The sequence below is a fragment of the Alosa sapidissima genome, chromosome 9 (assembly GCF_018492685.1).
Source record: "Alosa sapidissima isolate fAloSap1 chromosome 9, fAloSap1.pri, whole genome shotgun sequence".
NCBI classification, from domain to species: Eukaryota; Metazoa; Chordata; class Actinopteri; order Clupeiformes; family Clupeidae; genus Alosa; species Alosa sapidissima.
In genome coordinates, this window is record NC_055965.1 from 26,209,482 (window position 1) to 26,236,019 (window position 26,538).

Genomic DNA, 26,538 nt, shown 5'->3' on the forward strand with positions numbered 1-26,538 from the left:
GAACACAAGAGTTGTGTCTGCTCCATCTGGTGAAATAACTGAGGGAACTAGAGTGACTCTGATCTGCATGAGTGAAGCTGACCCACCAGTACACACATACACCTGGATCAAGAAGAGTGGAGCTGTAGAACTGAAGTCAGGAAAGGAGAACACACTCACCTTCAGCCAGATCAGTTCTGAGGACAGTGGAGAGTATCTCTGTCGGGCAGCCAATAGGATTGGTCAACAGAACTCTTCTGCTGTGTCTGTCCAGGTTTTATGTGAGTATCTCTGTAAATAAACAGTAAACATTAGGAACAATCAGAAAGAAATGTATGTTTATCACTGTAAATCACCGTTATAATTAGCAACACAATGATTGATAACTGTCACAATAAGTCCTTTTCTGTGATGAGGTTACTATAGTGAGTGTACTGTACTGTAAACTGCAGTTTATCTATGTGTGCTTTTACATAAATACATGTACATCTCTCAGATTATCCAGTGCTTGCATGACAGGTTTCTATGTCCTTCATTACAGATGAACCAAAGAACACAACAGTTTTATTTTCTGAGTCTGTTGTGATTGTCAAGGGCAGTTCAGTGACTGACCTGCAGCAGTGTTGCCAACCCACCAGTGGAGAACTACACCTGGTTTAAGGTGAATGAGTCCACTCCAGTAGGATCAGGACAGCAGTACAGCATCACTAACATCAGATCTGAGGATGGAGGACAGTACTACTGTGAGGCCAGGAACAAATATGGAGCTGGGAACTCATCTGCTGTGTCCATCACAGTTACAGGTATCTCTCTCTTTCTACAGGTATCTCTCTCTCTCTCTCTCTCTCTCTCTCTCTCTCTGTAGAGGGCAGGGTCGTTGCAAGCGTGGGGGTTATGGGCACTATAACATGCACACTTTTGCTGAAACACGATTCTACCCCCCCCCCCCCCATTTTTTGTCACGAAAATGTAGAAATGCAGGGAGTCAAAGACGTTGAAAGCCACTTGTTTATGCGTATAAAGGCCCTTGGCACTTGACGCAACTGCTTTCTGTTCTCAGAGCACTATGCTTTCTCTGGCTATGATCTGCAGCTTTTCTCAAACTGTGGGCCTCCTCGACAATTACTCTGAGTAGCCTAGTTAATTTGTGCTGGTCTGATCATTGCACAAAACGCCTGAAAGAACAGCTTTATTATATCGTGTTAAATTTTTAGAACGTCTTATTTTGATCTTACAAACGTCAGCGTCAAGACATACGTTTAGGTAGACTTCAAACGTTTTTGAATTTGATCTTACAGATCTGTCATTATTTTGTGTCTTTTACCTCGAAATTAGGCTGTTGTCTGTTGTCAATTTATTGTAGCCTGCTAACACATTTGCACAAAACATAATTGCTGAAATGTTTTCTTTATTGATAGCATGTGATATGTCTCCATGTAGGATAGTGTCAAGCAGTGAAGTAATAGCAGGTAGATAATGTTGCTGCGCTGCTTGTTCTGTCCCTACCAAACTGCATTAAAATGATATGTTTAGCAAATATGTTTGCCCGAAATTGATGCCCGATAAGTGCTCAAAACGAATAAGTGCTCTTGCCTAAACGAAATTTGCTGTCACTTACTGGCAAGGGCGTAGGTTTGGTCTCAGCTTTGGTGGGGATTTCGATACTATTGCAAATTTTTTAAATTTGATTTGGTTTGTGTGATTTGTGAGATCATTGACATCAGTGGCAATCATAGAATTTGATTGACCTTCCACACACACACATAGAAAGTGATGGTTGTCATAGGTTTCTTTTTCATATTTTGGAATTCATATAAACTATACATGTATATTGATAATTATTTATAGTATTTTATGATCTGCATGATTACTAATAGCTAAACATATTTAGTAATTTGATTACATCACATTGATATTTAAATTATTAGGCTACACTTGTCTATATCATCACATTTGGTGTGTAAATCTAATTGCCTGTCACTTTAAGAGGAACGTGAATGCTGAAAAATAGTTTCGCAAGTGCAAGGATATGTGGATTCAAATCATCATGTTTGCTTTGTCATTAGATAAAATAAATGTTCAAAAAACAGTCAAATCTTTCTGGGATGAGATCATAGAACAGATAAGTGTTTCGCAATGTTCATTTCTATGAGTATGGAAATGCACCAGTTTATCTTTTATTTCTTTGCATTGTGAAGGCTACATTCACAAATACATTAGCCTACATAAACAGAATATAGGAACAGGAAAATGTCTCGGATCCATTGTTTATTGCAACTGCAAGATTGGTAGCCCAACAGTCAGTGATGGTGACTTATAGCCTATGTCAGTGGTTTTCAAAGTGTGGGCCGCGAGGGAGTGCCAGGGGGGCCCCAGCAAGTTGGAGGGAAAAATAAAAGCAAGAAATAAATACATTTGAAACATTTAAAATACACTATGAGGGTTGTTATACAATGCCATTATAATAATGTGACGCATATCTGAACATATGTCCCATGATAATGACTGGGAAAAATTGTAGAGTGGTGGCTCTCATATAGCAGAAAGCCCCAAATAAAATTTTTACACACTGTATGCTCCATTGCAATGTGGTTGTGGCTAAAATAATTATTAGATTAGCTTAATGTATTTTTACATTTGCCGTAGTATTGTCGATGGGTTTAATTAATAAAACATCAAGGGGGTCCTTGGCCAGAACCTAGTGGTATTTGGGGGGCCTTGTCGTGGAAAAGTTTGGGAACCCCTGGCCTATGTGACTGTCCGTGCAGCACACCCTTATTCAACATTACTCCTAACTTTGGTTGAAAGATTACAGAAGCTAGGTTAGCTGTGACAATATCCTGGGTAATATCCTAACAGCTAATGCTATTTTACACAGTAAAATCCGCATTTGAAAGCCTGGTCACCAGTTGCCAGTTTGTATGGCTAATTATTTTGCCTAGACTGCAATGAAAAAGCTTCATATTTTTGGGTGGCATAGCTGATCTACAAACCACAAAAGGGGCAAACATGTACATGCCGAGGGGCAAAAGGAATATCACAATGTTTTACTCTGGCCTTTTTATGGGATAGGCTATGTATTGGCAGACAGCCCTAACTTACCGTTGTCGTTGACACACCCGCTCGCTTGACTGCCGGTGCAAACAAGTACAGTAGCCTGTGCTTTGACACTCTTTGACACCTACTGTAGCGTGCATGTCAGATAACCCTTCCCTCTCCACCTCTGTTTTTCAGCAAATCATATGACGACGTTTCTTGTACTGTTGTGCTGGCTGTCGGAATGATCAGTAGCACAAATAAGTTCGCTAAAATATTGGTGGGAACAATTTTGTCATCTTAAAATATTGATTAGGACTATGGCTTTTTTGGCAAAACTCTACACACAAATTGGAAAACCTTTCACCCAATCAGCAAAACATTGTAGTTCTCTTGCAAAAGCTAACACACCTTGCTTAACTCTTCACACCTTAACGAAAACACCTAAAAATGGTGTTTTCGTATCAAACAGTAAACACAAGCCATCACAATAGTAAGCACACAATGTGCCAACTACACACTGATGGTATGAATAAAAAACACATCTGGCTTTTGCTTTCTCTGTGCACAAGTTAGACTATGTCAGTTTGAGGTCATACTTTTGTCATAGTTCTGTAAACATACAGGGATCCAAACTTTAAGTATTACATGTAGTGTTTATTTACACACATCAAAACAAACACAAGTGTGTTTTTCCAAGTCAAAACACAAAATAGCAATTTCACTTAGACAAAACAAATCAGTCTACATCGGGTCGTCTCTCAAAATGTCGTCTACATCACATGCAATGTCCTAGTCCAAGGCACCGGGGAAAATATATTCTGGAATGCCGTATCCAGGCCTGACATGACAATATATTTTTTTGCCTGTAAAAGGGCTATTTATTTATCTTCTTACCCTTCCTGTTCCCCCTCCTCATCCTCCTCTTGCTCCTCCTTGTCCTCTTCCTCTAACTTCACCTCCTTGTCCTTGTCATCCTCTCTCTCACTTCTTCACCTCCGCATCCTCTTCCTCATCTTCTTCCTCCTACTTCTTCACCTCCACGACCTATTCTTCAGCCTCCTCTAATTCTTACTTTTCTCACTCTTCCTGCTCCCTCTATTGTACCCATTGTACATTACCTGTGGCTTATTTATAGTGCTGGTATAGGGACGTGTCCCCCCCCAATATTCATATATGACCAAAATGTCCCCCACAATATACGAAAAAATAAAGAAAGAAAAAAGTGCTAGACTAGGCCTAAAGGAAACCAACACGCAGACTCACAGGGAACTTAAAAACATGTTCCACATTGTAACCTATTCTCGCAATGATAGCGAAAGTGAAACGTTTTATTTTAAATGATGAATTTATGCAAGTCTGTGACATTCATTTCTTTCACATGTCTTTCAACATAAATAATGCATTCATATGCTAGTAGTAATGCCAGAAATTACTGTTTATAGGCCTCTTAGAAATGGTTGTTGCATCTTGCATATTATTTAGATGTGCAGTCAATCGCGCATCCATGCAGGCAAAACGTAGGAATCAAATGTGGCGACGGCACACAAGTTGGAAAAAACGTTTACAATGCACTGGCGGTTATAGCCTACAGTTAATGTGAATCGCGGACAATAACCAAAGAAAGGAATTTGCACCTCCATTCACCAATTAAAGGCTGTAGTAGGCCTAGTGTTTCTACATGTTGGCACAAAACGTAATTTCTGTCAGAAGCCAGTCTATAGCCTAATGCAGGGGGTAACGTGAGTCAGACAAAAGAGGGGCCTGTCTTAGTAGCCTATTCCTGAATCCTGTCCCTTTCAAACTACATTAAAATTGTGTGATTAGCCGCCAGCATAATAAAATCTAAATTAAAATCTTATTAGGTTATAGGTCCAAACCTATGAGTCTAAGCCTTAGTTAAAAAAAAGTTTGTCTAGTTTGTCATTTCTTTTAACATATACATTTTGAAGACAAATGGAGTCATACACAGGTCCAGGGATGGATTACTGAATGGGCTTACTGGGCCCAAGAGCTCAGGGCGCCCTGAAGCCCAAGCCTCTGTGTGAAGTTGCTTCTTCTCCACCCTTCTCTAAAAATAAAAAATCTTACGTGGGAGAATACCTCAGGATACCTCTATCTGGAGGGGGAGGGGCATCTCTGGCCAGAGGATCATAATCCATCCATGCCATGCCTATGTCCGTCAAAAGTTTGGAATACCCTAATTGACTGACTTAATTAACGACTTGTTTGTGGTTTTTAATAACTTTTTTTGCATGGTAGGAAATGTATTGATCTAAACCCCAACACCATCCAACCTGATGCAGTTTACCAGAGCCTGAACCCCAACACCACCCAACCAGATGCAAATTACCAGAGTCTAAACCCCAACACGAACCAACCCAATTCAAATACTACCTAACATGTGATTCTGATAAGATAAGGGACCCTATTTTGACCATTTAAAATGTCTGGTCTTAGCAGTATGAATTTAAGATATGTATGATATGGAGAGGGACAGGAAGCAAGTGGGAGAGAGAGATGGGGTAGGATCGGGTAATGACCGCAGGTCAGATTCGAACCTGGGTCACCGTAGGCACCCCCCCCATTCCTTTGTTCTTTTGTTCAATTTTGTGTTCAATTGTGACTGGGCCTCACAAAAAAAGGCCTACAATTCGGCTTTGTAGTAACATAAACATATTATTATTACAGAATATGATGCCGTATTAGACATGTTAGATGTGTATTTAAACATGACATTAGGAACACACCTTGGGTGTCACTGTCTCATATCACCCCGTGATAGGACTGTCTTATTGTGGGGAAACGAGCAATAAGCCACGCTTTGGTGCCCTGGTGATTTGGTGCCCTGGGCAGTTGCCCAGATTGGCCACACCTTCCGCCAGCCCTGTTTATCAGCTATATGTAGAAGAGAGCATACAAATGTGTTATGTTTCTGTATACAATCTGCTGTTGATTCTTACATGGGTTTGCACTGAGCAGATATTGTAGTTATGTTTCTGTATATAATCTGCTGTTGATTCTTACATGGGCTTGCACTGAGCAGATATGGTAGTTTGGTGTTTCTTTAAATAATGTTTGTATAATGTAGTTTAGCTTAGTAAGCTTTTTGCATACTCTCTTGAAATGGTCATATTTTTCATACAACAGTAAAAGTATAATGCTTTTTAAGGCTGTTCCTTTAATAACCAATAGATTGTTAAATACACTTTTTTATACATTTGTTCATTATTTGTGTACCCTTATTTTTTATTAAAAAAAATACTGTATTACTTCACAAAGAATATAGTCCATATGTTTGTGTGTTTAAATAAATTAGAAACTTACTAAGAAAAAGTGTCTATGATGATTCAAATAACAGCTTTGACTTTCCTTACATTCGCTAGTTCGCCCGTCGGCATGATTGCTATACTGAGTGAATAAGCTAAGCGCGTGTTTGGCATGGTAGCTGGCCGTGGTCATGAGATGCCTGAAGCAGAGGAGTGTCCTTTTCGGAACTGATCGGTTTAGTCTGATTGGTGGTGAACGTATAGTGTCCTGGTCTAACTCTCAAGATCTGCCATCGGGAATGAAATGAGACGAGGGGCATGTAGACTCACTACATCTCAGCAGCCTAAAAGAGGCCGGTAAACATGATGGAGGGTGAATCAGAGTGCTGTGACATGAACCCCTTGCGAAGTATAGCGAAGGGCAAGCGGCAAGTGCGCAAGAGTGGATCTTTGTTGCGCTTGCTCAGCGGCGGACATTCGTGTATTGCATAACCGTGGGAACGATGGGTGTCAGGGTTCAGCAGAGCTGCTGCCGCGAGGGTCTCGGGGTTCAGCAGAGACGTTGCTGCATGGTCTTGGGGCTCAGCGGAGCAGTCATTAGATGGGTCCTGAACCTTGGCGGAGCTGTTCCTAAAGGTCCTATGGGCTCAGCGGAGCTGCTTCTGCATGGGTCCTGGGGCTAGTTGGAGCCATCGTTGCCTGAGTCCTGTGGCTCGGTGGAGCCATCGTTGCCTGGGTCCTGGGGCTCGGTGGAGCTGTTGCTGCATGGGGCTTTGGGCTCGGCAGAGCAGTCATTGCACGGATCTTGGGCCTCGGTGTAGCTGCTGCTGTATGGGTCGTGGAGCTCGGTGTATTTGCTGCATGGTTCTGGGGCTCGGCGAAGCCATCGTTTCATGGGTCGGGGCTCGGCGTAGCTGCTGTTGCATGGTTCTCGGGGCTTGGTGGAGCCGACGTTGCATGGGTCCTGGAGCTCAGCGTAGCTGTTGCTGCATGGTTCTCGAGGCTTGGTGGAGCCGAAGTTGCATGGGTCCTGGATCTCTGCTTAGTTGTTGCTGCATGGCTCTTGGGGCTGAGCAAAGCAGTCATTGCATGGGTCTTGGGGCTCAGCGTAGCTGTTGCTGCATGGTTCTCGAGGCTTGGTGGAGCCGAAGTTGCATGGGTCCTGGATCTCTGCTTAGTTGTTGCTGCATGGCTCTTGGGGCTGAGCAAAGCAGTCATTGCATGGGTCTTGGGGCTCAGCGTAGCTGCTGTTGCATGAGTCCTGGAGCTCGACGAAGTTGTTGCTGCGTGGTTCTTGGGACTTCAGTGAAGCGGTCGTTGCGTTGGTCCTGGAGCTCGGTGTAGCTTTTGCTGCGTGGGTCTTGGGGCTCGGCAGGGTTGCAGGAGCTCAGCGGAGCAGTTGCTGCGTGGTTCTTGGAGCTCACCACTGACCATAGATATTACGGTGGGGCCAACAATCACTGGAGGCCAATGGAGAAACAGGTGTCTCTGATTGGAAATCAGACAGGGGTCTCTGATTGCTGGCAAGTGTTGCCCATATCCAGTAAGGTGTTTGCCCCCAGCAAGTAAGAATAAGGTAAAAGATTATACAGAGGCGGAGCAAGATATTTCACCAGGAGCCACTGCTGGGAACCCGGATCGCACGAGGGGGGCTAAAAATCCCCCTTTATGCAGACCAGAGGCAGTGATATGACTGTTCCATCCCATAGACCCTTTCAAGAGAGTTCCATTATCAGCATCATAGTTGGCCCCACAAGGCTTCCGTTTTAACATTCCATATGTTATCTTAATGCAGAGAAAGTAGATTGGGGCCTAAATAGAACGTTCAAGCATTGTTTTTGTTTACCTTGTTGAAAGGGTCTATATGGCCATAGATCAGAATTTCACCACGTATGCTAAGATGCTGGTTCTGTAGTTAGGAATGTAAATTTTGGGCACGTTTTCATGATCCTCAAACCCTTCTGACCATACATTTTTAGAATTTTTGAGCATTCCAGTCTATAGAAAATCGACCCTATATCAGGCGTGCGCCTGTTTTCTGCTGCTGTTGGCCGGTTGCCATAGACATGAACTATATTGCTCAGCCTATGTATAATCTTTGGTAAGGTGTTCACCTCCTGACATAAGATGCGGTATCTAGCTTCCTAATATGCTACTGATTGTGTGACCCTGTGCCCTTTACAGCCCTCCAACATAAAGCCCAGCAGCCCAAGGCCAAAGAGCACCTCTAGCAACAGAGGAGTGTGTCAGGAGCCTTTACCTCACTCTGTCACACACACACACACACACACACACACACACATTCTGTACACACATGAAAGACACACACATAGACACACATAGACACACACACATACAGTACCACACACACACACACACACACACACACACACACATACCACACACACACACATACACACATTAATAGAGATTTTGGTGGAATGACTATAGATAACACATGACCAAAGGACGTGCTAAAATAAAGGCTGTTTGCCCGACCTTATTGTGGTATGAAGACTCTAAACCACACAGGAAGCTGAGGGAGTACAAAGCTGCCTTGAGGCACTTGTACAGGGGTGGAGGAGGGGTATCTAAAATGAAAATAAATAAATAATTACAAATCAAATAAAAATAATGACGAAAATGTTACTTGACAAATTTTGAATAGAAAATCAAACGCAAATGAAATGAATAGCGTGTGCAAGTAAAATCATTATCAGAAAGGAACTCGTAGGACATTGTTAATCAGTGACGTCAGTAATTTATGTTGACCACACTCTCAACAAGAGCCCTGGCTGTCTCTTCTGGTCTGTATTTGTGATCTGGACTAAGTGACTGAGTGACTGACCGGTAGCAGAGGCGAGTCATGGTAAGAGACTGCTTAAATCTGTTATGGCAACAGTACTGACATCATGTAGACCATACGAATATAAGTTTGTGTTATTTGAAAGGTTACATTTACTTAAGCTTTTTCATTTGTACCTGGTGACACTCAACAGTATTTAGGAGAGAGCCATCATCACCTCTGCTTGTAGTAATTCTCACAATTTCACCAATAATACCTAATGAGCATTGTTACCTTGTAATTACTGTACTAAATACAAATTAAGATGTTCTTTTTGCAATGGTTATACAATCAAATTGTGCTAACCTGCTAAGAATCACACTCTGCACCACTGTACATTTTTAGAGTCAGGCAGGCCAAACTAGCATGCTATGCTACTGACATTAACTCTGTTTCTATGAAACTGAAACTTTCAGGGTTTGCTGTTGATGGTAATGAGCTGTGTGACTTCTCTGTCTTTCATGGTCCTGATCACAACTCAAGGTATGTCATAGTGCTTTTCTTCCCTGTTTATGGAATTGTTGGCTCTGAAAGCTTGTTAGCATGCTAGCTTTTGATGACTTGGTTGGCAGTGTAGGGTGCTGAGTGTGAGCAGAGGCCCAGATCTGCTGTATGGCACTTTAAAGGGGGATGTTGATATCTAACAATATAAAACCAAAGACTTGTACATCTTTCTCACATAACACTGTGTCTGGTGACATCATTAGTCAGTAGCAGCCATTTTGTCAGTTGCCAGAATGAGACTCTAATAGAGTTGTGTGTAACTGACACAGTGAATCTAAACGGAAATAGGATTCAATTCATAACAATATTAGAAATAAACAATATTCCGTCTGACAGCCAGTATAGCAAGCGATACTCAACACCGAGTTTAACAAAGATGCTTAAAATAATAACGCTGCGTGGTCTCTTCCTGTGTCTATGAATAGACTGATTTGCTGCAGCAGCATCAGTGAGCGGTTTGTCTGTGCTGGTCAATGCTGGAGCCAGGCGAGCCTGCTACTCAACAACGAGAGAGAATCTCCCCTGTGTGTGTGTATGTCACCAGCCAAGGGCCAGTAGCCTTAAGTACCAACAGATCCCAGTTACACACACCACATCACGAGATTACGTTTTTTTGTAAAAATACAGATTTATTTATCATGTAATAACACATGGGTCGCCACTCTAGACAGGAGGGTAAAACTTATAGGGGCGGACATGTTCAGGGTTGGCCACTCAAAACCACACGTGTAGTCAATCCCATCTCGGAACCATAAGGCACTTCAAAAGTCATAAGCACGAATCACCACCTATTATAATTTCACAATCCATGGACACAGCACACAGTAATGATTTGTGACGTCACGCCCACACACTAAAAAAAAGGCCCTTAACCGTTGCCCACTACAACTCCACCCACTGCCCAGTTACTGCAGCCCACCAGCACAAAAGACACAACATTCACAAACACAAAAATGAATAAGAAGAAAATTATTGTCCGTTGGCCGGGATCCTCCAGGCCAAAAGGAAAATAAAAAACAATAAATCAGTTCCAAGGGGATTGGTATCAGTCTCACCGGGGCCTCTGGGGAATGTAGTCCGCTATCGGATCGGCAGTGAGCCTAGTTCTTGAAGGTGACGTCACGGCGGCACGATGTTCACGTCAGCACGCCAGTAGAGTCGTCAACCACGGAAGCAGAAGCAGCACTGAGTCCCGGCTGAAACTGTTGACAAAACACAGGCCATTAGACCACTCTAGCCAGCAGTGTCAGCGACGCTCACTCGCACAACGATGCAGAGTTGGAATATCACCGTCCCTTTTGATGCACTCCAAGTTAGCGTTGTCACTCGACTGCGGCTCTCCTCCGGATCAGGCTCCATCGCGTCGTCCGGCAGCACCCGCCTGGAATTCTAACACCATCGTGAGCTACATGGACATATGAAATAACCAAAGAATACAAATAGCTCTTCCCTTTACTGTGGCGATCGTCTAGCGTAGATAGCCCACAGCGGCTCAACGTCCTCGTCGGCAGCCACAGTCAGCAAGCAGCAGTCAGCAAGCAGCGGTCGGCACAGGCAGCGGTCGGCACAGGCAGCGGTCAGCAGGCAGCAGGCAACAGGCAGCAGGACTTCGCCTTCTCCCCTACTCCACCTCCACAGTCCCGCCGCTCCTTGCCTCTTATCCGAGCTACAATCACCACACCAGCCAACCAGCACGGTAGCCAGATGATTGCCCATCAAGGCTGACGGGTGTGGGAAATCGTCTAGAGCACCACGCAGGCTTCGGGGCAGGGAAAAGAATCAGTACACAAGCACCCTACCACACAAGCAACACTGTCATGGCTCGTCTAAGAGTCCAAAATGTCCATAACTGCAACAGTCCATATAACAATAATGTCCATAACTGCAACAGTCCCTATAACACTATATGTTCATATAACATTGGTCTCCATATCATAATCAGTCCCCACACAACACATACACATCCTCCCCGCCCACGACATGTATTCATACCAAATTGGCCAATATGTTTTTGCATGTTGGTTTTAAGGGGCCCTGTCAACCCATTCCATAACCACTCATTTCATGTATAACGCCACCATAGTAAAAAATTAAAAAGCAAAAATTAGGTGTTGTAATTACAATATTTCTGGCTGACATGGTCAAAACTACGTGCGTGCGTGTGTTAAGTTTCTGTTAAAAATAAATTGTGTTTGTCCGTAATTCTGCCTGATGGAGTCTTGCGCTTGGGTCCTATCCGCCAACCCTGACAGTACAATCCGACCAAGATGGACCCAGCAGACCCCGAACCACCCTGGGAGGAGCCTCAACAGATCGGCTACATTTTCGAGAAGCTAAACGCAGTCCTCCATAGCATCATGTCGTTGGAGAGGAAATTGGCGGCTGTGACTCTGATCGAGAGGAATCTCTCCTCAAAATCTTGGCTGGCGGCACTTCCAGCGGCACTCAAGTTGCTGGCACAGACTACCAACTTTAGCAGAAGCCTGCAGGCACTCCTAGTTGACCAAGTGAGGCTGCTAGCCCCCAGCCAGATCCTGCCCCCACGTCCACTGGCTTCAGGCCAGAGTGCCAGGGCCTTAGGGTGCGACAGGTGAGCCTCCATCCAGCTGATCCCATTCCAGATCTTCAGCTCAGGTGCAGTTCTCTCTGCACTCAGAGGTCTTGCAGTAGTCCCAGTTCTGCGGAACCAGGCTTGCCCTAAAGCCTCCCTCCCGAAGGAGACGTGGTGCCAAGCGTCGGCCAACCCGTCATCTGACACCATGCCTCCTGCGCCCAGCCCAGAGGTGCCCGCTCCTGTGACCGCAGCCAAGTCCGCCACTCCTGCGCCAATCCAATCCAATTCTGATAACATAAGTTATCCTATTTTGACTATCTAAAATGTCTGAGAGGTGTGACTTTAAGATATTTAGGACCAGTGGCCTGTCCACTTCCCATTCCTGTGTACTTTGTGCCCAGCCCAGAGGCAACTTCTCCTGTGACCGCAGCCAAGTCCGCCACTCCTGCGCCCCCCGACACCACGCCTGGAGCCCCGCCTTCCTCTCCCTGAGCCCCTCTCTGTCCCCGTCACTGTGCCTGGCTTTGTGCCACTCACCATCCCTGTCGCCGTGCCAGTCACCGTGCCGGTCTCTGTCTCTGTCTGTGTCTCTGTCCCAGTCACTATCCTAGTTACCATCCCCGTTACTGTCCCAGTCACCATCCTAGTCACCATTCCAGTCACCATCCTAGTCACCGTCCCTGTTCCTGTCCCAGTCACCATCCCAGTCACTGGCCCTGTCATTGTCTTTGTTCCTGTCCCTTCCCCTGCCCCTATGTCTGCGTCTGTCGTGTCTGATTCTGTCGTGTCTGTCGTCCTGCCAGAGTCTGTCCAGTCTTTGTCTGCTTGTTCCCTGCCCAAGCCCTCTGAGTCTGCCCCATCTGAGTCTGCCCCATCTGAGTCATCTGAGTCTGCCCCATCTGAGTCATCTGAGTCTGCCCCATCTGAGTCTGCCCCATCTGAGTCATCTGAGTCTGCCCCATCTGAGTCATCTGAGTCTGCCCCATCTGAGTCATCTGAGTCTGCCCCATCTGAGTCATCTGAGTCTGCCCCATCTGAGTCTGCCCCATCTGAGTCATCTGAGTCTGCCCCATCTGAGTCTGCCCCATCTGAGTCATCTGAGTCTGCCCCATCTGAGTCATCTGAGTCTGCCCCATCTGAGTCATCTGAGTCTGCCCCATCTGAGTCATCTGAGTCTGCCCCATCTGAGTCATCTGAGTCTGCCCCATCTGAGTCATCTGAGTCTGCCCCATCTGAGTCTTCATTGTGTGTTTCATGTCGTAGGTGTGTGCGTGTGTGTGTGTGTCTGTGTGTGTATGTGATAATACTGGTCATCTCTCCATGGTGTGTGTTCTCTGTTGTAGGTGTGTGTGGTCAGCAGTGGAGTGTCACTTACCAGCCTGAGAGCATCTGTGCTTTTGAGGGACAGTCAGTGGACATGTCCTGCTCTTACACCTACCCCAGTGGGCTGTACAATATACAAGCTTACTGGACAAAAGTGCATTTCCGTAAACTCCATTCTGACAGAAACTATAACACCAGGATCCATGTTGATTGCAGCAGAGTTGGGAGATGCCAGTTACGCATGAACTCATTAACTACATCAGACACTGGTCTGTATTACTGCAGGATAACAACACAAACTGAAGGTCAAAAGTGGATTGGACAGCCAGGTGTTCAACTGGATGTCAGAGGTAAAGGGAAATAAAACCTCATTATGCTTGTTAAAAGGTTCAGCATCATATTAATGTGTGTGTGTGTGTGTGTACATGCATAGTGCTCTATGTTATAATGTGTGAGTATGTTTTGTTATGATTGTGTCAAATATCTCCACAGATGCCCCTCAGACTCCATTCGTGTCCATCAGTCCCTCTGGTGACATAGTGGAAGGAACAAACGTCACTCTGACCTGCAGCAGCAGATCTGATCTACCAGTGCAGAAATGCAGCTGGTACAAGACTGGTAGCCATGTAGCCCTGCAGCAACAATCTTCATACACTTATACCATGTATAACATCAAGCCAATACACAGTGGACAATATTACTGTCAGATAAGATATGAATGTGGCTATACAGGTTCATATCTTTTTAACCTGGAGGTTTCCTGTGAGTGTTCCTTTCTTAACTTCTTACCAATCAGTCATGCGTATAATAACGTGAGTTTGCAGCAAATTGTTAATTATCAAATCCCTGCAAATGTACCAAATTAAGCAAATACAGTGGATGCCACAATATTGAAATCACAGAAACATAAGTCCATTTCCATATACATTTTTAATGGTTTTGATTAATAGATCTTCCAAAAAACACCCACATTGTGATTAACCAACTTGGAGACATTACTGCGGGAAACCCAGTGACTCTGACCTGCATGAGTGAAGCTGACCCACCAGTACACACATACACCTGGATCAAGAAGAGTGGAGCTGTAGAACTGAAGTCAGGAAAGGAGAACACACTCACCTTCAGCAAGATCCGTTCTGAGGACAGTGGAGAGTATCTCTGTCGAGCAGCCAATAGGATTGGTCAACAAAATTCTTCTGCTGTGTCTGTCAAAGTCCTATGTGAGTAAATATGTTAATCCACATAATTGGGAGTAGGCGCCATTGCTGTCACATGTGTGCCTTTAAATAAGAGGATATGAATTGAATAATTATGTAATGATTGTGTAAAGGAAATTTCAATGCACTTATTCAAATGTTATTTTTCCAATATCCTTTGTTGCAGATCATCCAAAGAACACAACAGTCAAGTCTTCTGCATCTGGTGAAATCACTGCGGGAAACCCAGTGACTCTGACCTGCATGAGTGAAGCTGCCCCACCAGTACACACATACACCTGGATCAAGAAGAGTGGAGCTGTAGAACTGAAGTCAGGAAAGGACAACACACTCACCTTCAGCCAGATCAGTTCTGAGGACAGTGGAGAGTATCTCTGTCGGGCAGCCAATAGGATTGGCAAACAGGACTCTCCTGCTGTGTCTGTCCAGGTTTTATGTGAGCATCACTTTAAAGCAAGAGCAAAATTAGCAACAGAACGATTGATATCTGCACTATGTTCCAATTGTGTGATGAGTTCACTACAGCGCATATACTGTGTACTTTGTATGTGCTGCATACTGCAGTGTCTCTGTGTTGTCTTTGAAATGAAGTACAGTTACAGATCTCGGATTATCCAGTGCTTGCATTGTATATATATCATATTTATATGCCCTTTCTTCCAGATGCACCACAGAACACAACTGTTTTATTTTCTGAGTCTGGTGTGATTGTCAAGGGCACTTCAGTGACTCTGACCTGCAGCAGTGATGCCAACCCACCAGTGGAGAGCTACACCTGGTTTAAGGTGAATGAGTCCACTGCAGTAGGATCAGGACAGCAGTACAGCATCACTAACATCAGCTCTGAGGATGGAGGACAGTACTACTGTGAGGCCAGGAACAAATATGGAGCTGAGAACTCAACTACTGTGTCCATCACTGTTACAAGTAAGGAGATCTCTCTCTCTCTCTCTCTCTCTCTCTCTCTCTCTCTCTCTCTCTCTCTCTCATTGTGAGTGTGTGTGAATAAATATGGAGCTGATAACTCAAATGTGATGTCAGTCATAGTTGAATGTATCAGTGCATCTCATCACACAGCAGTGTAAGGGCACATTCATACAACTGTTTGGTCCGGACCCGAGTTCATTTGGACCGATGGTTCGGTGATTTTTTCCTAATGTGAACGCAGTCTACCGAACCCGGATGCGGACCAGGGTCCGCTTAAAATCGGGGGTCTGGGGTCCTAGATACTAGGTACAGTACTTAGAACTCTGGCGAAGTTTGAATGCTATATGTTCCAAAACCAGGAAATAAACTGCTGTTTTTGCGACGTTGCCAAGTGATATTGGTAAAAAGAAGCTAATGTTTATGACACAAACAGACCCAGGTCCGCAAATGAAAATGTAATGTGAAGAGACCAGCTGGGTCAGGGCTAGGGGGGAGTAATCACACTCGGGTACGGTCCAGTTAAACGGACTCAGTGTGAATGTGCCCTAAGTTGTAATTCCTCATCTCATTTGTTTCACATCGACTCCTACAGAAGAGCAGAGTCCGCTAGTAAAGTATTTTCAAACTACTGAAAAATACAGTATTTTATTTTAAATAATAAATACATAAATATGGACCTCAGAAGTCTACTGATGTGTCCATTATAGTCTGGATTAGTAAATTAGGTATCAGTACATGTCCAGTTTTCTTCAGTAATGAGTTAACAGGAGAACTTCTCTTCACTTCATTTTTGTCTCATTAATTCCTTCAGGTTGGCAGAGCCCTCTCTCCACTGCTGTGATAACAGTCTCTGTCTGTGGAGCTGTGGGACTCCTCTGTTTGGTTTTCTTAATGAGGTGAGTAGATAGAGATAGATAGATAAATACTTTATGGATCCTCAAGGGGAAATTCAAGACTGGATGTGATTAAAATACAGTCTAATAATGTTCATATAATACAATACCAAAGATTATATTTATTATAGCAGTGTTGACCCAGTTGTACACTGTCCAGAGAAACTTACATTATATTTAAACTAAACACTAAAGAAAACACATACAAGTTTGAAATGGTTTAGAATCGCTGAATTAGAATCTAAAACTGTCTGAAAAAATAAATCAAGACTGTGGACAATTTCTGTGTTGTTTTGTTGCAGCAAGATATGCAAGAAAAATGCAACACAGACAAGGGAAGACCGGGTGAGAAACACAATATCGGGAATGTTTACTTGTGCAACATTCATGAATGGATTATTTATATCATAAGTAACCAAGTAACCAAGTAATTGGTTATGTACATGCAACTGATTTATTTATCTTTAGAATACCCGGGATTATGGTAATGTTGCCCATGGTGGACCATCTGATGGCACCCAACCTGATGCTGTTTACCATAGCCTGAACCCCAACACCACCCAACCTGATGCAGTTTACCAGAGCCTGAACCCCAACACCACCCAACCTGATGCAGTTTACCAGAGCCTGAACCCCAACACCACCCAACCTGATGCAGTTTACCAGAGCCTGAACCCCAACACCACCCAACCTGATGCAGTTTACCAGAGCCTGAACCCCAACACCACCCAACCTGATGCAGTTTACCAGACCTTGAACCCCAACACCACCCAACCTGATGCAGTTTACCAGAGCCTGAACCCCAACGCCACCCAACCTGATGCAGTTTACCAAACCCTAAACACAAATACTACCTAAAATCCAATTCTGATAACATAAGTTACCCTATTTTGACTATCTAAAATGCAATGTCTGAGAGGTGTGACTTTAAGATATTTAGGACCAGTGGCCTGTCCACTTCCCATTCCTGTGTACTTTGTGTCCAGTGTTATTCTTTTTTGCTGATATTTACATAAGCTATCTGTAGAAGGGTTCATACAAATCGTGTTATGTTTCTGTATATAATCTGCTTTTGATTCTTACATGGGCTTACATGGGCTTGCACTGAGCAGATATAGTAGTTTAGTGTTTCTTTTAAATAATGTTTTTATAATGTACTTTAGCTTAATAAGCTTTTTGCATACTCTCTTCAAATGATCACATTTTTCATACAAGTATCATTTTTTTAAGACCGTTCCTTTAAGAACCAATAGATTGTTAAATACACTTGGTTTTTTATACATTTGTTCATTCATTGTTAACCCTGATTTCATAAATAATAGTGTATTACTTCAGGAAGAATATACTTCATATGCTTGTGTGTTTAAATTGATTTAAACATTCCAAAGAAAAAGTGTCTATGATGGTGCAAATAACAGTTTAAACTTTCCCCACATAAGAAAGTCCTGATGATATTGGATAGATGTTTGCCATGTCAAATCAGGTTTATTATTATTATTTTTTTAAATCCCTAAAAACAACAACGGTTAAAAACAACACCAGTTGACCAAAGTCCTGTGCAAATCATTCCTCCAGTGAGGAAGAAGAAGAAGAAAGGACTCTTCGTGTTGATGGAAGGCCGACATAGCAGACGCTCATCATATCAACACACGTGATGATCCACTTGATGGAGATGATCCATAGAATAATGCACCATGTCTGCCAGCTGTGCTGTGTTCACCTCTGACATCTGAACTCCCCCCGGTGGCCAAAATGCCACAGTGCAGCCAATGTGACACTCATGCAGAGAGCAGAGATCCTGCAGAAGATGTTACTGACTGTGGGAGTCCGTGCCCTTTATAGCCCTCCAACTTAAAGGCTCCCCCTGTTGGCCACACTGTTACACTGCAACCAGTGGCACTCATGCAGAGAAGGAGAGATCGTCCAGCACGGCAGCCCAAAGTCAAAGAGCACTTCTAGCAACAGAGGAGTGTGTCTCATAGTTTGGAGACAGAAGCCTTTATCTCACTCTCAATATGTCTTTTTTCTCCTCTATCTGTCCACAATAATGACACACACACACACACACACACACACAGAGAGAGAGACACACACACACACACACACACACACATTAATATAGAGTTCACTGGAGTGGCTAAAATGCTAAACGGATGTGCTACAATAAAGGATGTTTGCCTGACCTCGTTGTGGTGTGAAGACTCTTAACCACACAGGAAGCTGAGGGGCATCGTAGCTGCCTGGAGGCAGATGTACAAGCATGGAGAAGGGGTATCTAAAATGAAAAAAAGATTACAATATAAAATCAAATAAAAATAACTATGAAGAACAGACAGATTATGAATACGAAATCAAATATAATATAAGGGTGCGTGCACGTAAAATCATTATCAAAGAGCAACTCACTGATGCACTAGGACATTGTGCATCAGTGACGTCAGTAATTTTTGCAGAGTTGACCACACTCTCAACAAGAGCCCTGGCTGTCTCTTCTGGTCTGGATTTGTGATCTGGACGTGACTGAGTGACTGACCGGTAGCAGAGGCGAGTCATGGTAAGAGACAGACTAAACCTGTTATGGCTACTGAGGACATGTGAACCATATGGATATAAGTTTGTGTTATTTGGAAGGTTAGGTTTCCTTAAGTCTTTTTCATTTTTACCTGGTGACACTCAACAGTGTTTACGAGTGAAGTTGAAAACATCACCATCTCTGCTTGTAGTCTTTTCAACAATAATAATACAAGTAATGAGTAGTGTCACCTTTTCATCGCTGATAACACAAATTAAATGAAGTTAATGTACAATCAAATTAATTCAGTTGAAATAACATGCTAAGAAACATGCTAACAGATGGCTCTGCACCACACTGATGTTCTGTGTTGTTTTAGTGTCAGTTTCTACAAAGCCTGTAGTTCTAATGTTGTCATTGAAACCTTCAGGGTTTGCTGTTGATGGTAATGAGCTGTGTGACCTCTTATTCTGTGATGGTCCTGATCACAACTCAAGGTATGTTAAACACTTAATATTTGACTTTCCTGTTTATGTCAATGTTGGCTCATGTGAAAGCTAGCTAGCATGCTATCTGGTGTCTTTTGATTATTTTGATTATATAGTTGCCAGTGTTGTGGTGTGAAATTTAGTTGTTGTTTTTTTACATTTCCATGGGGTTGTCTATACTACCTACTCAGGCTGACTATTTCATTGACATACAGTTGTCCCCAGAATTGTTGGCACCTCTGCTAAAGTTGACTAAAAAGAGGAATATAAAATCTTTTGGAAATTGATCTTAATGCCTTAAGTGAGAAAAATGATGACATATCCAACCTTTAAGGACACAAATTTTCTTTGTGAATGAATAATGTATCATAAATACATAAATGTTCTTCCTTAAAATACAGAGGTCATAAATATTGGCACCCCTATGTTAAATTCCAATAGAGGCAGACCAACAATGAAATCAATGAAACAAATACAAATTACTACATGAAGTACATACACTTTGACTGAAGAAAAACTAAGCAACAAGAATACTGTAACTATTCATCATCTCTCTGTCTGCCTCTTCCTCTACCTCCTTCTCCTCTTCCTCTACCTCCTTCATCTCCTCTTTGAGCTCCCCCTCTCATTCTCATTCTTCTTCTAGCTCCTTCCATTTTTGTTGAAGACAGGTGAACTCACCTGCTGCCTTTTATAGCACACCTGAGTGCTGCGTTTTCAAATTAGCACATGTGTGCTTCCACAACTGGTGGTTGTGGTTATCCAATTTGTTCATTAGTGTGGTCATTGGCAATCCAGGGCTTTGTAATGACAAGGAAGTAACCTTACAATCCTTATCTGTGTCTAAGGTGTGAAAATGTGTGTAGAGTTTTACAAATCACTGTGTGTGAAGTTTTGCAAAAAGGGTGAAGCAGACACTGTGTGTAATGCTCTGCAAAGGTGAGGAGGTGTTTTGCTCCTTGGAGTAGAATTTTGCAAATTGTGTGGAACTTTTTATTTTAGTGTGTAAACAATCGTAAAATTTATCACATACCCTTCACTATACCTTCAGATTGGCATAGTTTAATTTCAGTTAGCCTATTAGCTGGTTTGATTTGCATTGAGCTCAATGAGCATCAAACCAGCTAATAGGATAACTGAAATAACATCAGCCTACTCCTGTCCTCTTGGGTGCTGTTGTAATACTGGTCAGCACTCCATGATGTGTGTTCTCTGTTGTAGGTATGTGTGTGTGTGTGTGTGTGTGTGTGTGTGTGTGTGTGTGTGTCTAGGTATGTGTTTGTGTGTATGTGTCTGTGTGTGTGTGTGTGTCTCTGTGTGTGTGTGTGTGTCTCTGTGTGTGTGTGTCTCTGTGTGTGTGTGTGTGTGCAGGCGCGCGGGAAAATATTTTTGACCAGGGGTGCTGAATAACAAAAATAATGGATGTCTGACGATTCCCCCCCCACCCCCCCACCCCCCGGACATTTTTCGGATTTTGACTGCTAAATACGTCATTTTAGTGCGGTGTGCGGGTGATAGCGAGAAGTTTTAGAAAAGTCCTGGGCAGCCACAAATTCCAATGTTCCGCGACAGCACTCCGAGTCCACTGCGCCCACCCTAACCCCACAGGAGCGCACTCGACATCATTAGCCTATTTCAGTATAGCTAAGGAAAATTACTTTTCTGATCGTCAAAACCACACCAGAGATGTTAGGCTTTACATAGGCTAATAATCAGGCTGCAATGATCTCGCAAATAATTTCTGAATAGCCTAAAGTGTGTCGTCTCCACAGCAAGTAGGTGTCCTAATAATTTCTATCTTAGCGACTAGGATAGTGAAATGATTTCACTAGCTATACATTTATTAATTTTGCAAAACTGTAAAACACAATTAAAGTTTCTTTCAGCTTATCCATGCTTTTTTTGAAAGTGTAAATCGCATAGAATATGTAGGCCTATGTCAACCGTAGGCCTACACACTTGATCGCTATCACATAGCTGAAACCACGCTACGGTTCTTACAGTAACTGACTCACGTTCACGTTGATCTCTATAACTGTTAATTTTTAGTTGCCTATATTCGAACCTATCCATAACCCTTTTTTGCTATTTGGCTCATCATTTCACATACAAAAATATAAATAATGTCAGACAGGGAATTAGTAATTATTTAAAAATATGTATAATAATTTTAAAAAATCTATCTCCTGCCAGCAGGGGGTGCTACAGCACCCTCAGCACCCCCCTTCCCGCGCCCTTGTGTGTGTGTGTGTGTGTGTGTGTGTGTGTGTGTGTGTGTGTGTGTGTGAGAGAGGTAATACGGGTACTTTCTCCACTTTCTGTGTGTGTGTATATGTGTGTATGTGTGTGTGTGTGTGTGTTATTGTGTGTGTGTGTTTGTGTGTGTGGTAATACTGGTCATCTCTCCATGGTGTGTGTTCTCTGTTGTAGGTGTGTGTGTGTGTGTGTGTGTGTGTGTGTGTGTGTGTGTGTGTGTTTGTTTGTGTGGTAATACTGGTCATCTCTCCATGATGTGTGTTCTCTGTTGTAGGGGTGTGTGGTCAGCAGTGGAGTGTCTCTTACCAACCTGAGAGTATCTGTGCTTTTGTGGGGGATTCAGTGGACATGTCCTGCTCTTACACCTACCCCAGTGGGCTGAGTATTAAGCAAGCTTACTGGACAAACAAATACTATGGGGATTATCCTGATCTCCGTTATGACGTAAACTATAAATCCAGGATCCATGTTAATTGCAGCAGAGCTGGGAGATGCCAGTTACGTGTAAACTCATTAACTACATCAGATACTGGTCCGTTTATCTGCAGGATTACAACAGATAATGGACGTGGAAAGCGGACTGGAACACCAGGGGTCCAGCTGTATGTCAGAGGTAAAGGGAGATAACATCATTATGCTTGTTTACTGGTTCATCATATTACGTTTATGTGTGTCTTTATGTGTGTGTGTGTGTGTGAGAGAGAGAGTGTGTGTGTGTGTGTGTTGCTAAAAGTGTTGTTGGTGGTCGCTATTAGGTGGCAGTCTTCCCTCTGAGCAAAATCACCCTGCCCTATTGTAGTGACGGGGACAATGTACAGCAGGGGATGTCGTCCTTCGGATGATACATTATATCTAGTTCCTGTCTCACTGTGGTCATTAAAGGTCCCATGGCATTTATGCAATAATAGGGTTACCTGGCTCATTCAATTCATCCTAATAATGGCTGTCACACATCACCAGGTTGATGCTACACATCAGTGGTGGTTAGTGAGGTTCTTCCTTCACTGCGAAGCACTTTGGGTGCCATGGAAATGCTATAAAATGCAGTATGTTGTTATTGTGTATTTGTGTGGGTGTTTGGCTTGTTGTGTTTGCCTGTGGGTGTATCAGTGTCCGCAGTCATCATGTGGTTGTTTTCCATTTTGTGTAAGATTCAGAAAGAGGGCAAGCCAACATTCACACAACCTTCTATACAGTACACACGCATGAATTCATCCACAAGCAACATTATATTAGTGTACTGTGCCCATGATTCCACAATAGTTCTGCCCTTTAGAAGTACTTACACAGGCTACTCCTGTCCTCTTGGGTCCTTTTGTAGTACTAACCATGTCTCCATGACGTGTGTTCTCTGTTGTAGGTGTGTGTGTAAATACTGGTCATCTGTGTGTGTGTGTGTGTGTGGGTGAGTGTGTGTGTGTGTGTGTGTGTGTGTGTATTTACATGCATGTGTGCTCGATGTTATAATATGTGAGCATGTTTGTGGACGATTGTGTGCATGTGTATAGCCTTCAGGAGTAAGGAAACAGTCTTGTCATGATTGTGTCAAATATCTCCACAGATGCCCCTCAGACTCCATTCATGTCCATCAGTCCTTCTGGTGACATAGTGGAAGGAACAAACGTCACTCAGACCTGCAGCAGCAGATCTGATCTACCAGTGCAGAAATGCAGCTGGTACAAGACTGGTAGCCATGTAGCCCTGCAGCAACAATCTTCATACACTTATACCATGTGTAACATCAAGCCAATACACAGTGGACAATATTACTGTCACATAAGATATGCCTGTGGCTATAAGAACTCAACTCTTATTAACCTGAAGGTTTTCTGTGAGTGTTCCTTTCTGAACTTCTTACCAGTCAGTCATGTGAACCATAATGTGACTTTATAGTAAATTGTTATTTATCCTCCAAAGTTTTCTGTGAGTATACCTTCTTTAGCTATTTGTATTTTATATATCATCAGTAAACAGCTGCTGTGTACCTGCACTTTTTTGTGGCCTGAGCCATTATATACTTAATGTTTCATTTATCAATAAGTGCAAATATTTTATGAGTAGATTTATTTGGACAATGCACTAAGTTTGTGCATGTGTAATAATCCATTTGACTTGATAAGCAAATTGTTTCACCTATTTACATACGTCTTCACAAACTACCTAATTACCATATTTTATTTATTTATGTTTTGATATTGTTTAATATTTAGACCCTCCAAGGAACACAAAGGTTGTGATTGATAATCCTGGACAGATAGCTGAGGGAGGCAGAGTGACTCTGACCTGCAGCAGTGATGCCAACCCACCACCACACACATACAGCTGGTACAAGGGACGTGCACAGCTGAGCTACAGACAGAAGATGTTAAACTTCAGTAATGTCCATTCTGAGGACAGTGGAAACTACAGCTGTCAGGCCACTAACACCTATGGTTCCAATGCATCTCCTAATACAGAAATACATGTTTTATGTGAGTTTAAAGTTGTTATTCTATATGCCGTTTGGGAAAATAGTAACACATAAAAGGTTGCATGGAGGTTTGGCAATTGTATGGTAACACATTCTGACTTGCATTTTCTCATCTTTCAATAATCCCACAAATAATTTTCTCCTTAGATGGTCCAAGGACTCCAGTGGTTGTGATTGACCCTCCTGGGAACATAACTGAGGGAAGCAGAGTGACTCTGACCTGCAGCAGTGATGCCAACCCACCAGTGGAGAGCTACACCTGGTTTAAGGTGAATGAGTCCACTCCAGTAGGATCAGGACAGCAGTACAGCATCACTGCCATCAGACCTGAGGATGGAGGACAGTACTACTGTGTGGCCAGGAACAGACTTGGATCACAGGTGTCTACTGCTGTATCCATCACAGTTGAAGGCATCAGTGCATCAGGTATCAGTGCATCTCCATGTCTCTATAGCGATGATTTAACTTGGGATTCCCCATCTCACATCATTCCCATTGACTCTTACAGGAGAGCAGAGTCCACTAGTGACTGCTGTGGTTGTAGTCTCTGTGTGTGGAGTGGTGGGTCTGCTGTGTGTGCTTGTCTGGCTGAGGTGAGTCAATGGGACTCAGACACTCAAACTCAGACTAAACATTTCTTACAGGTTTGTATCTTATCACTATTCATAATGTATTTTTTCATTTATATGATTGTATGTGTCATTCCACAGGCAGATGAAAAGGAGTCAGGAACCAGGTGGACAGGTAAAGTGTCTGATTCTCCAGTGTCAGGTTCAGTCCATCCTGCTTCAGCATCTAACTCTGACTTCATCATCTGTCTCCTCAGGACCAGCACTACTTCAGTGTCACCGGCCAGAGCACAGCTGCTGAGGATGCAGGAGGAGCAGAGGATGCTGGTCACTACTCCACCATCCAGCCCCACGGCTCCACACACACAGCAGGAGCTCAGGGGGACGAAGTTCTGTACGCCAGTGTCCAGTTCAAGAAGGCAGGAGCTGCAAAGGGGTGAGTCTCTGACCTGACAGCAATGAGCACTACAACAAGCAAGTGATCTCTTCAGCATTTAGAGTTTTGCTGACTCTGATGGTATGAGTTGTGAGAAATATAATTCTTACATAGAGTTCAGAAAATGTAATAGTTGTATTTACAAATTTGTTGATTTTAAATTATGATGTAACATTATATTATATTATATTATATTATGTTATATTATGTTTATGCTGTATCACCCTCAGCTGATACAATATGTGTAATGTCATATCCATGATTATGACTTTATTGATGTGTTTATCTTGTAGTTCCCCTGTTCAGCCAGAAGGGGAGCCCTCTCCCATCTACAGCAGTGTGCAGCCAAGAGTGGATAACTCTGTGGTCTACAGCGGTGTTCAGCCCAGAGGCATCTAGCAAAGGAGAGACTCCACTCACACAGAAGGGATGAAATGTTTTCATGTTCAACTGTAGACTTGAACAGAGACACAGAAGGGCTGATGAACATGAATGTATTTTGTATTTGTATTTTAATGGAGTTTTCTCACACAAGTCTATCTGCAGTGTGCCTGCCTTTTTTAACTGCTCTTGTGAATGCATAAGGTGAACTTGGCATTTTCATGCTATTAAGTGTTTGTTACTATTAGCATATTAGCATTTGAACTTTCTTATGTATTAGCCTTATTCACCCAGCGGCCAGAACGAGGCTAAAGGGTACACTTGCCATTACACCTCAGTCCAGCAGATGGTGGTGGTAATGCACTCCGTTTGCAAACTGCCAAAAAAAACTCACTGAAGAAAAAGAACAGGCCAGTGAACCCTTCTTCTTTTTCGGTGAGCTTTATTAGCCTCGTTCTGGCCGCCGGGTGAATAAGGCGACTGTGTGGTAACTGCAGCTTATGACATGTAAAGGGCAACTGCTGTTGCAGATGCATTATAACTTGTGTAATCAAGACTTGTATCATGAAATCATCTGCTGTAGTATTTCAAATTAAATGTGTTTTGCTTTCTTACATCTCTGGGGTTGTTTTCTTTGTTTGTATCAATGTGATTCGAAATGTTGGAAATAAAGACACTTGTTAACATGTAGGTATCAGAGCCAGAGTCACATGAACTAAAACATCTGGACCACACATGACACAGCTCTAGCTCCAGTCAGGTTGGGGTGATGGTCATGCCATTGATGCCACAGTCATGTCAGCACTCTCTAGATGGTTATGAGCATGTTTACATTTGTGGTACCTAGTAGACATTTTCGTCCAAAGTGGAGGCCGACAT

The 26,538-nt window shown here is 43.1% G+C and overlaps 1 protein-coding gene and 2 long non-coding RNA genes across 3 annotated transcripts; 2 read left to right on the forward strand and 1 right to left on the reverse strand.

Moving 5' to 3' along the window:
• Window positions 1-15,016, reverse strand: LOC121719738. The gene is made up of 3 exons (XR_006034353.1): window positions 14,953-15,016; window positions 1,197-1,198; window positions 1-47 (listed from the first exon to the last, which is right to left on the reverse strand). It is a non-coding gene; the product is annotated as an uncharacterized LOC121719738 (long non-coding RNA).
• Window positions 619-26,025, forward strand: LOC121719445 (B-cell receptor CD22-like). The gene is made up of 11 exons (XM_042105086.1): window positions 619-782; window positions 9,546-9,612; window positions 13,531-13,860; window positions 14,003-14,272; window positions 14,461-14,730; window positions 14,894-15,163; window positions 15,391-15,654; window positions 24,782-24,866; window positions 24,984-25,017; window positions 25,100-25,278; window positions 25,572-26,025. The coding sequence occupies exons 1-11, from the start codon at window positions 705-707 to the stop codon at window positions 25,675-25,677; spliced, it is 1,953 nt and encodes a 650-aa protein (XP_041961020.1). The 5' UTR covers window positions 619-704; the 3' UTR covers window positions 25,678-26,025.
• LOC121719747 lies at window positions 19,085-22,292 on the forward strand. The gene is made up of 3 exons (XR_006034362.1): window positions 19,085-19,101; window positions 19,490-19,556; window positions 22,078-22,292. It is a non-coding gene; the product is annotated as an uncharacterized LOC121719747 (long non-coding RNA).
• Window positions 26,026-26,538: the final 513 nt, after the last annotated feature.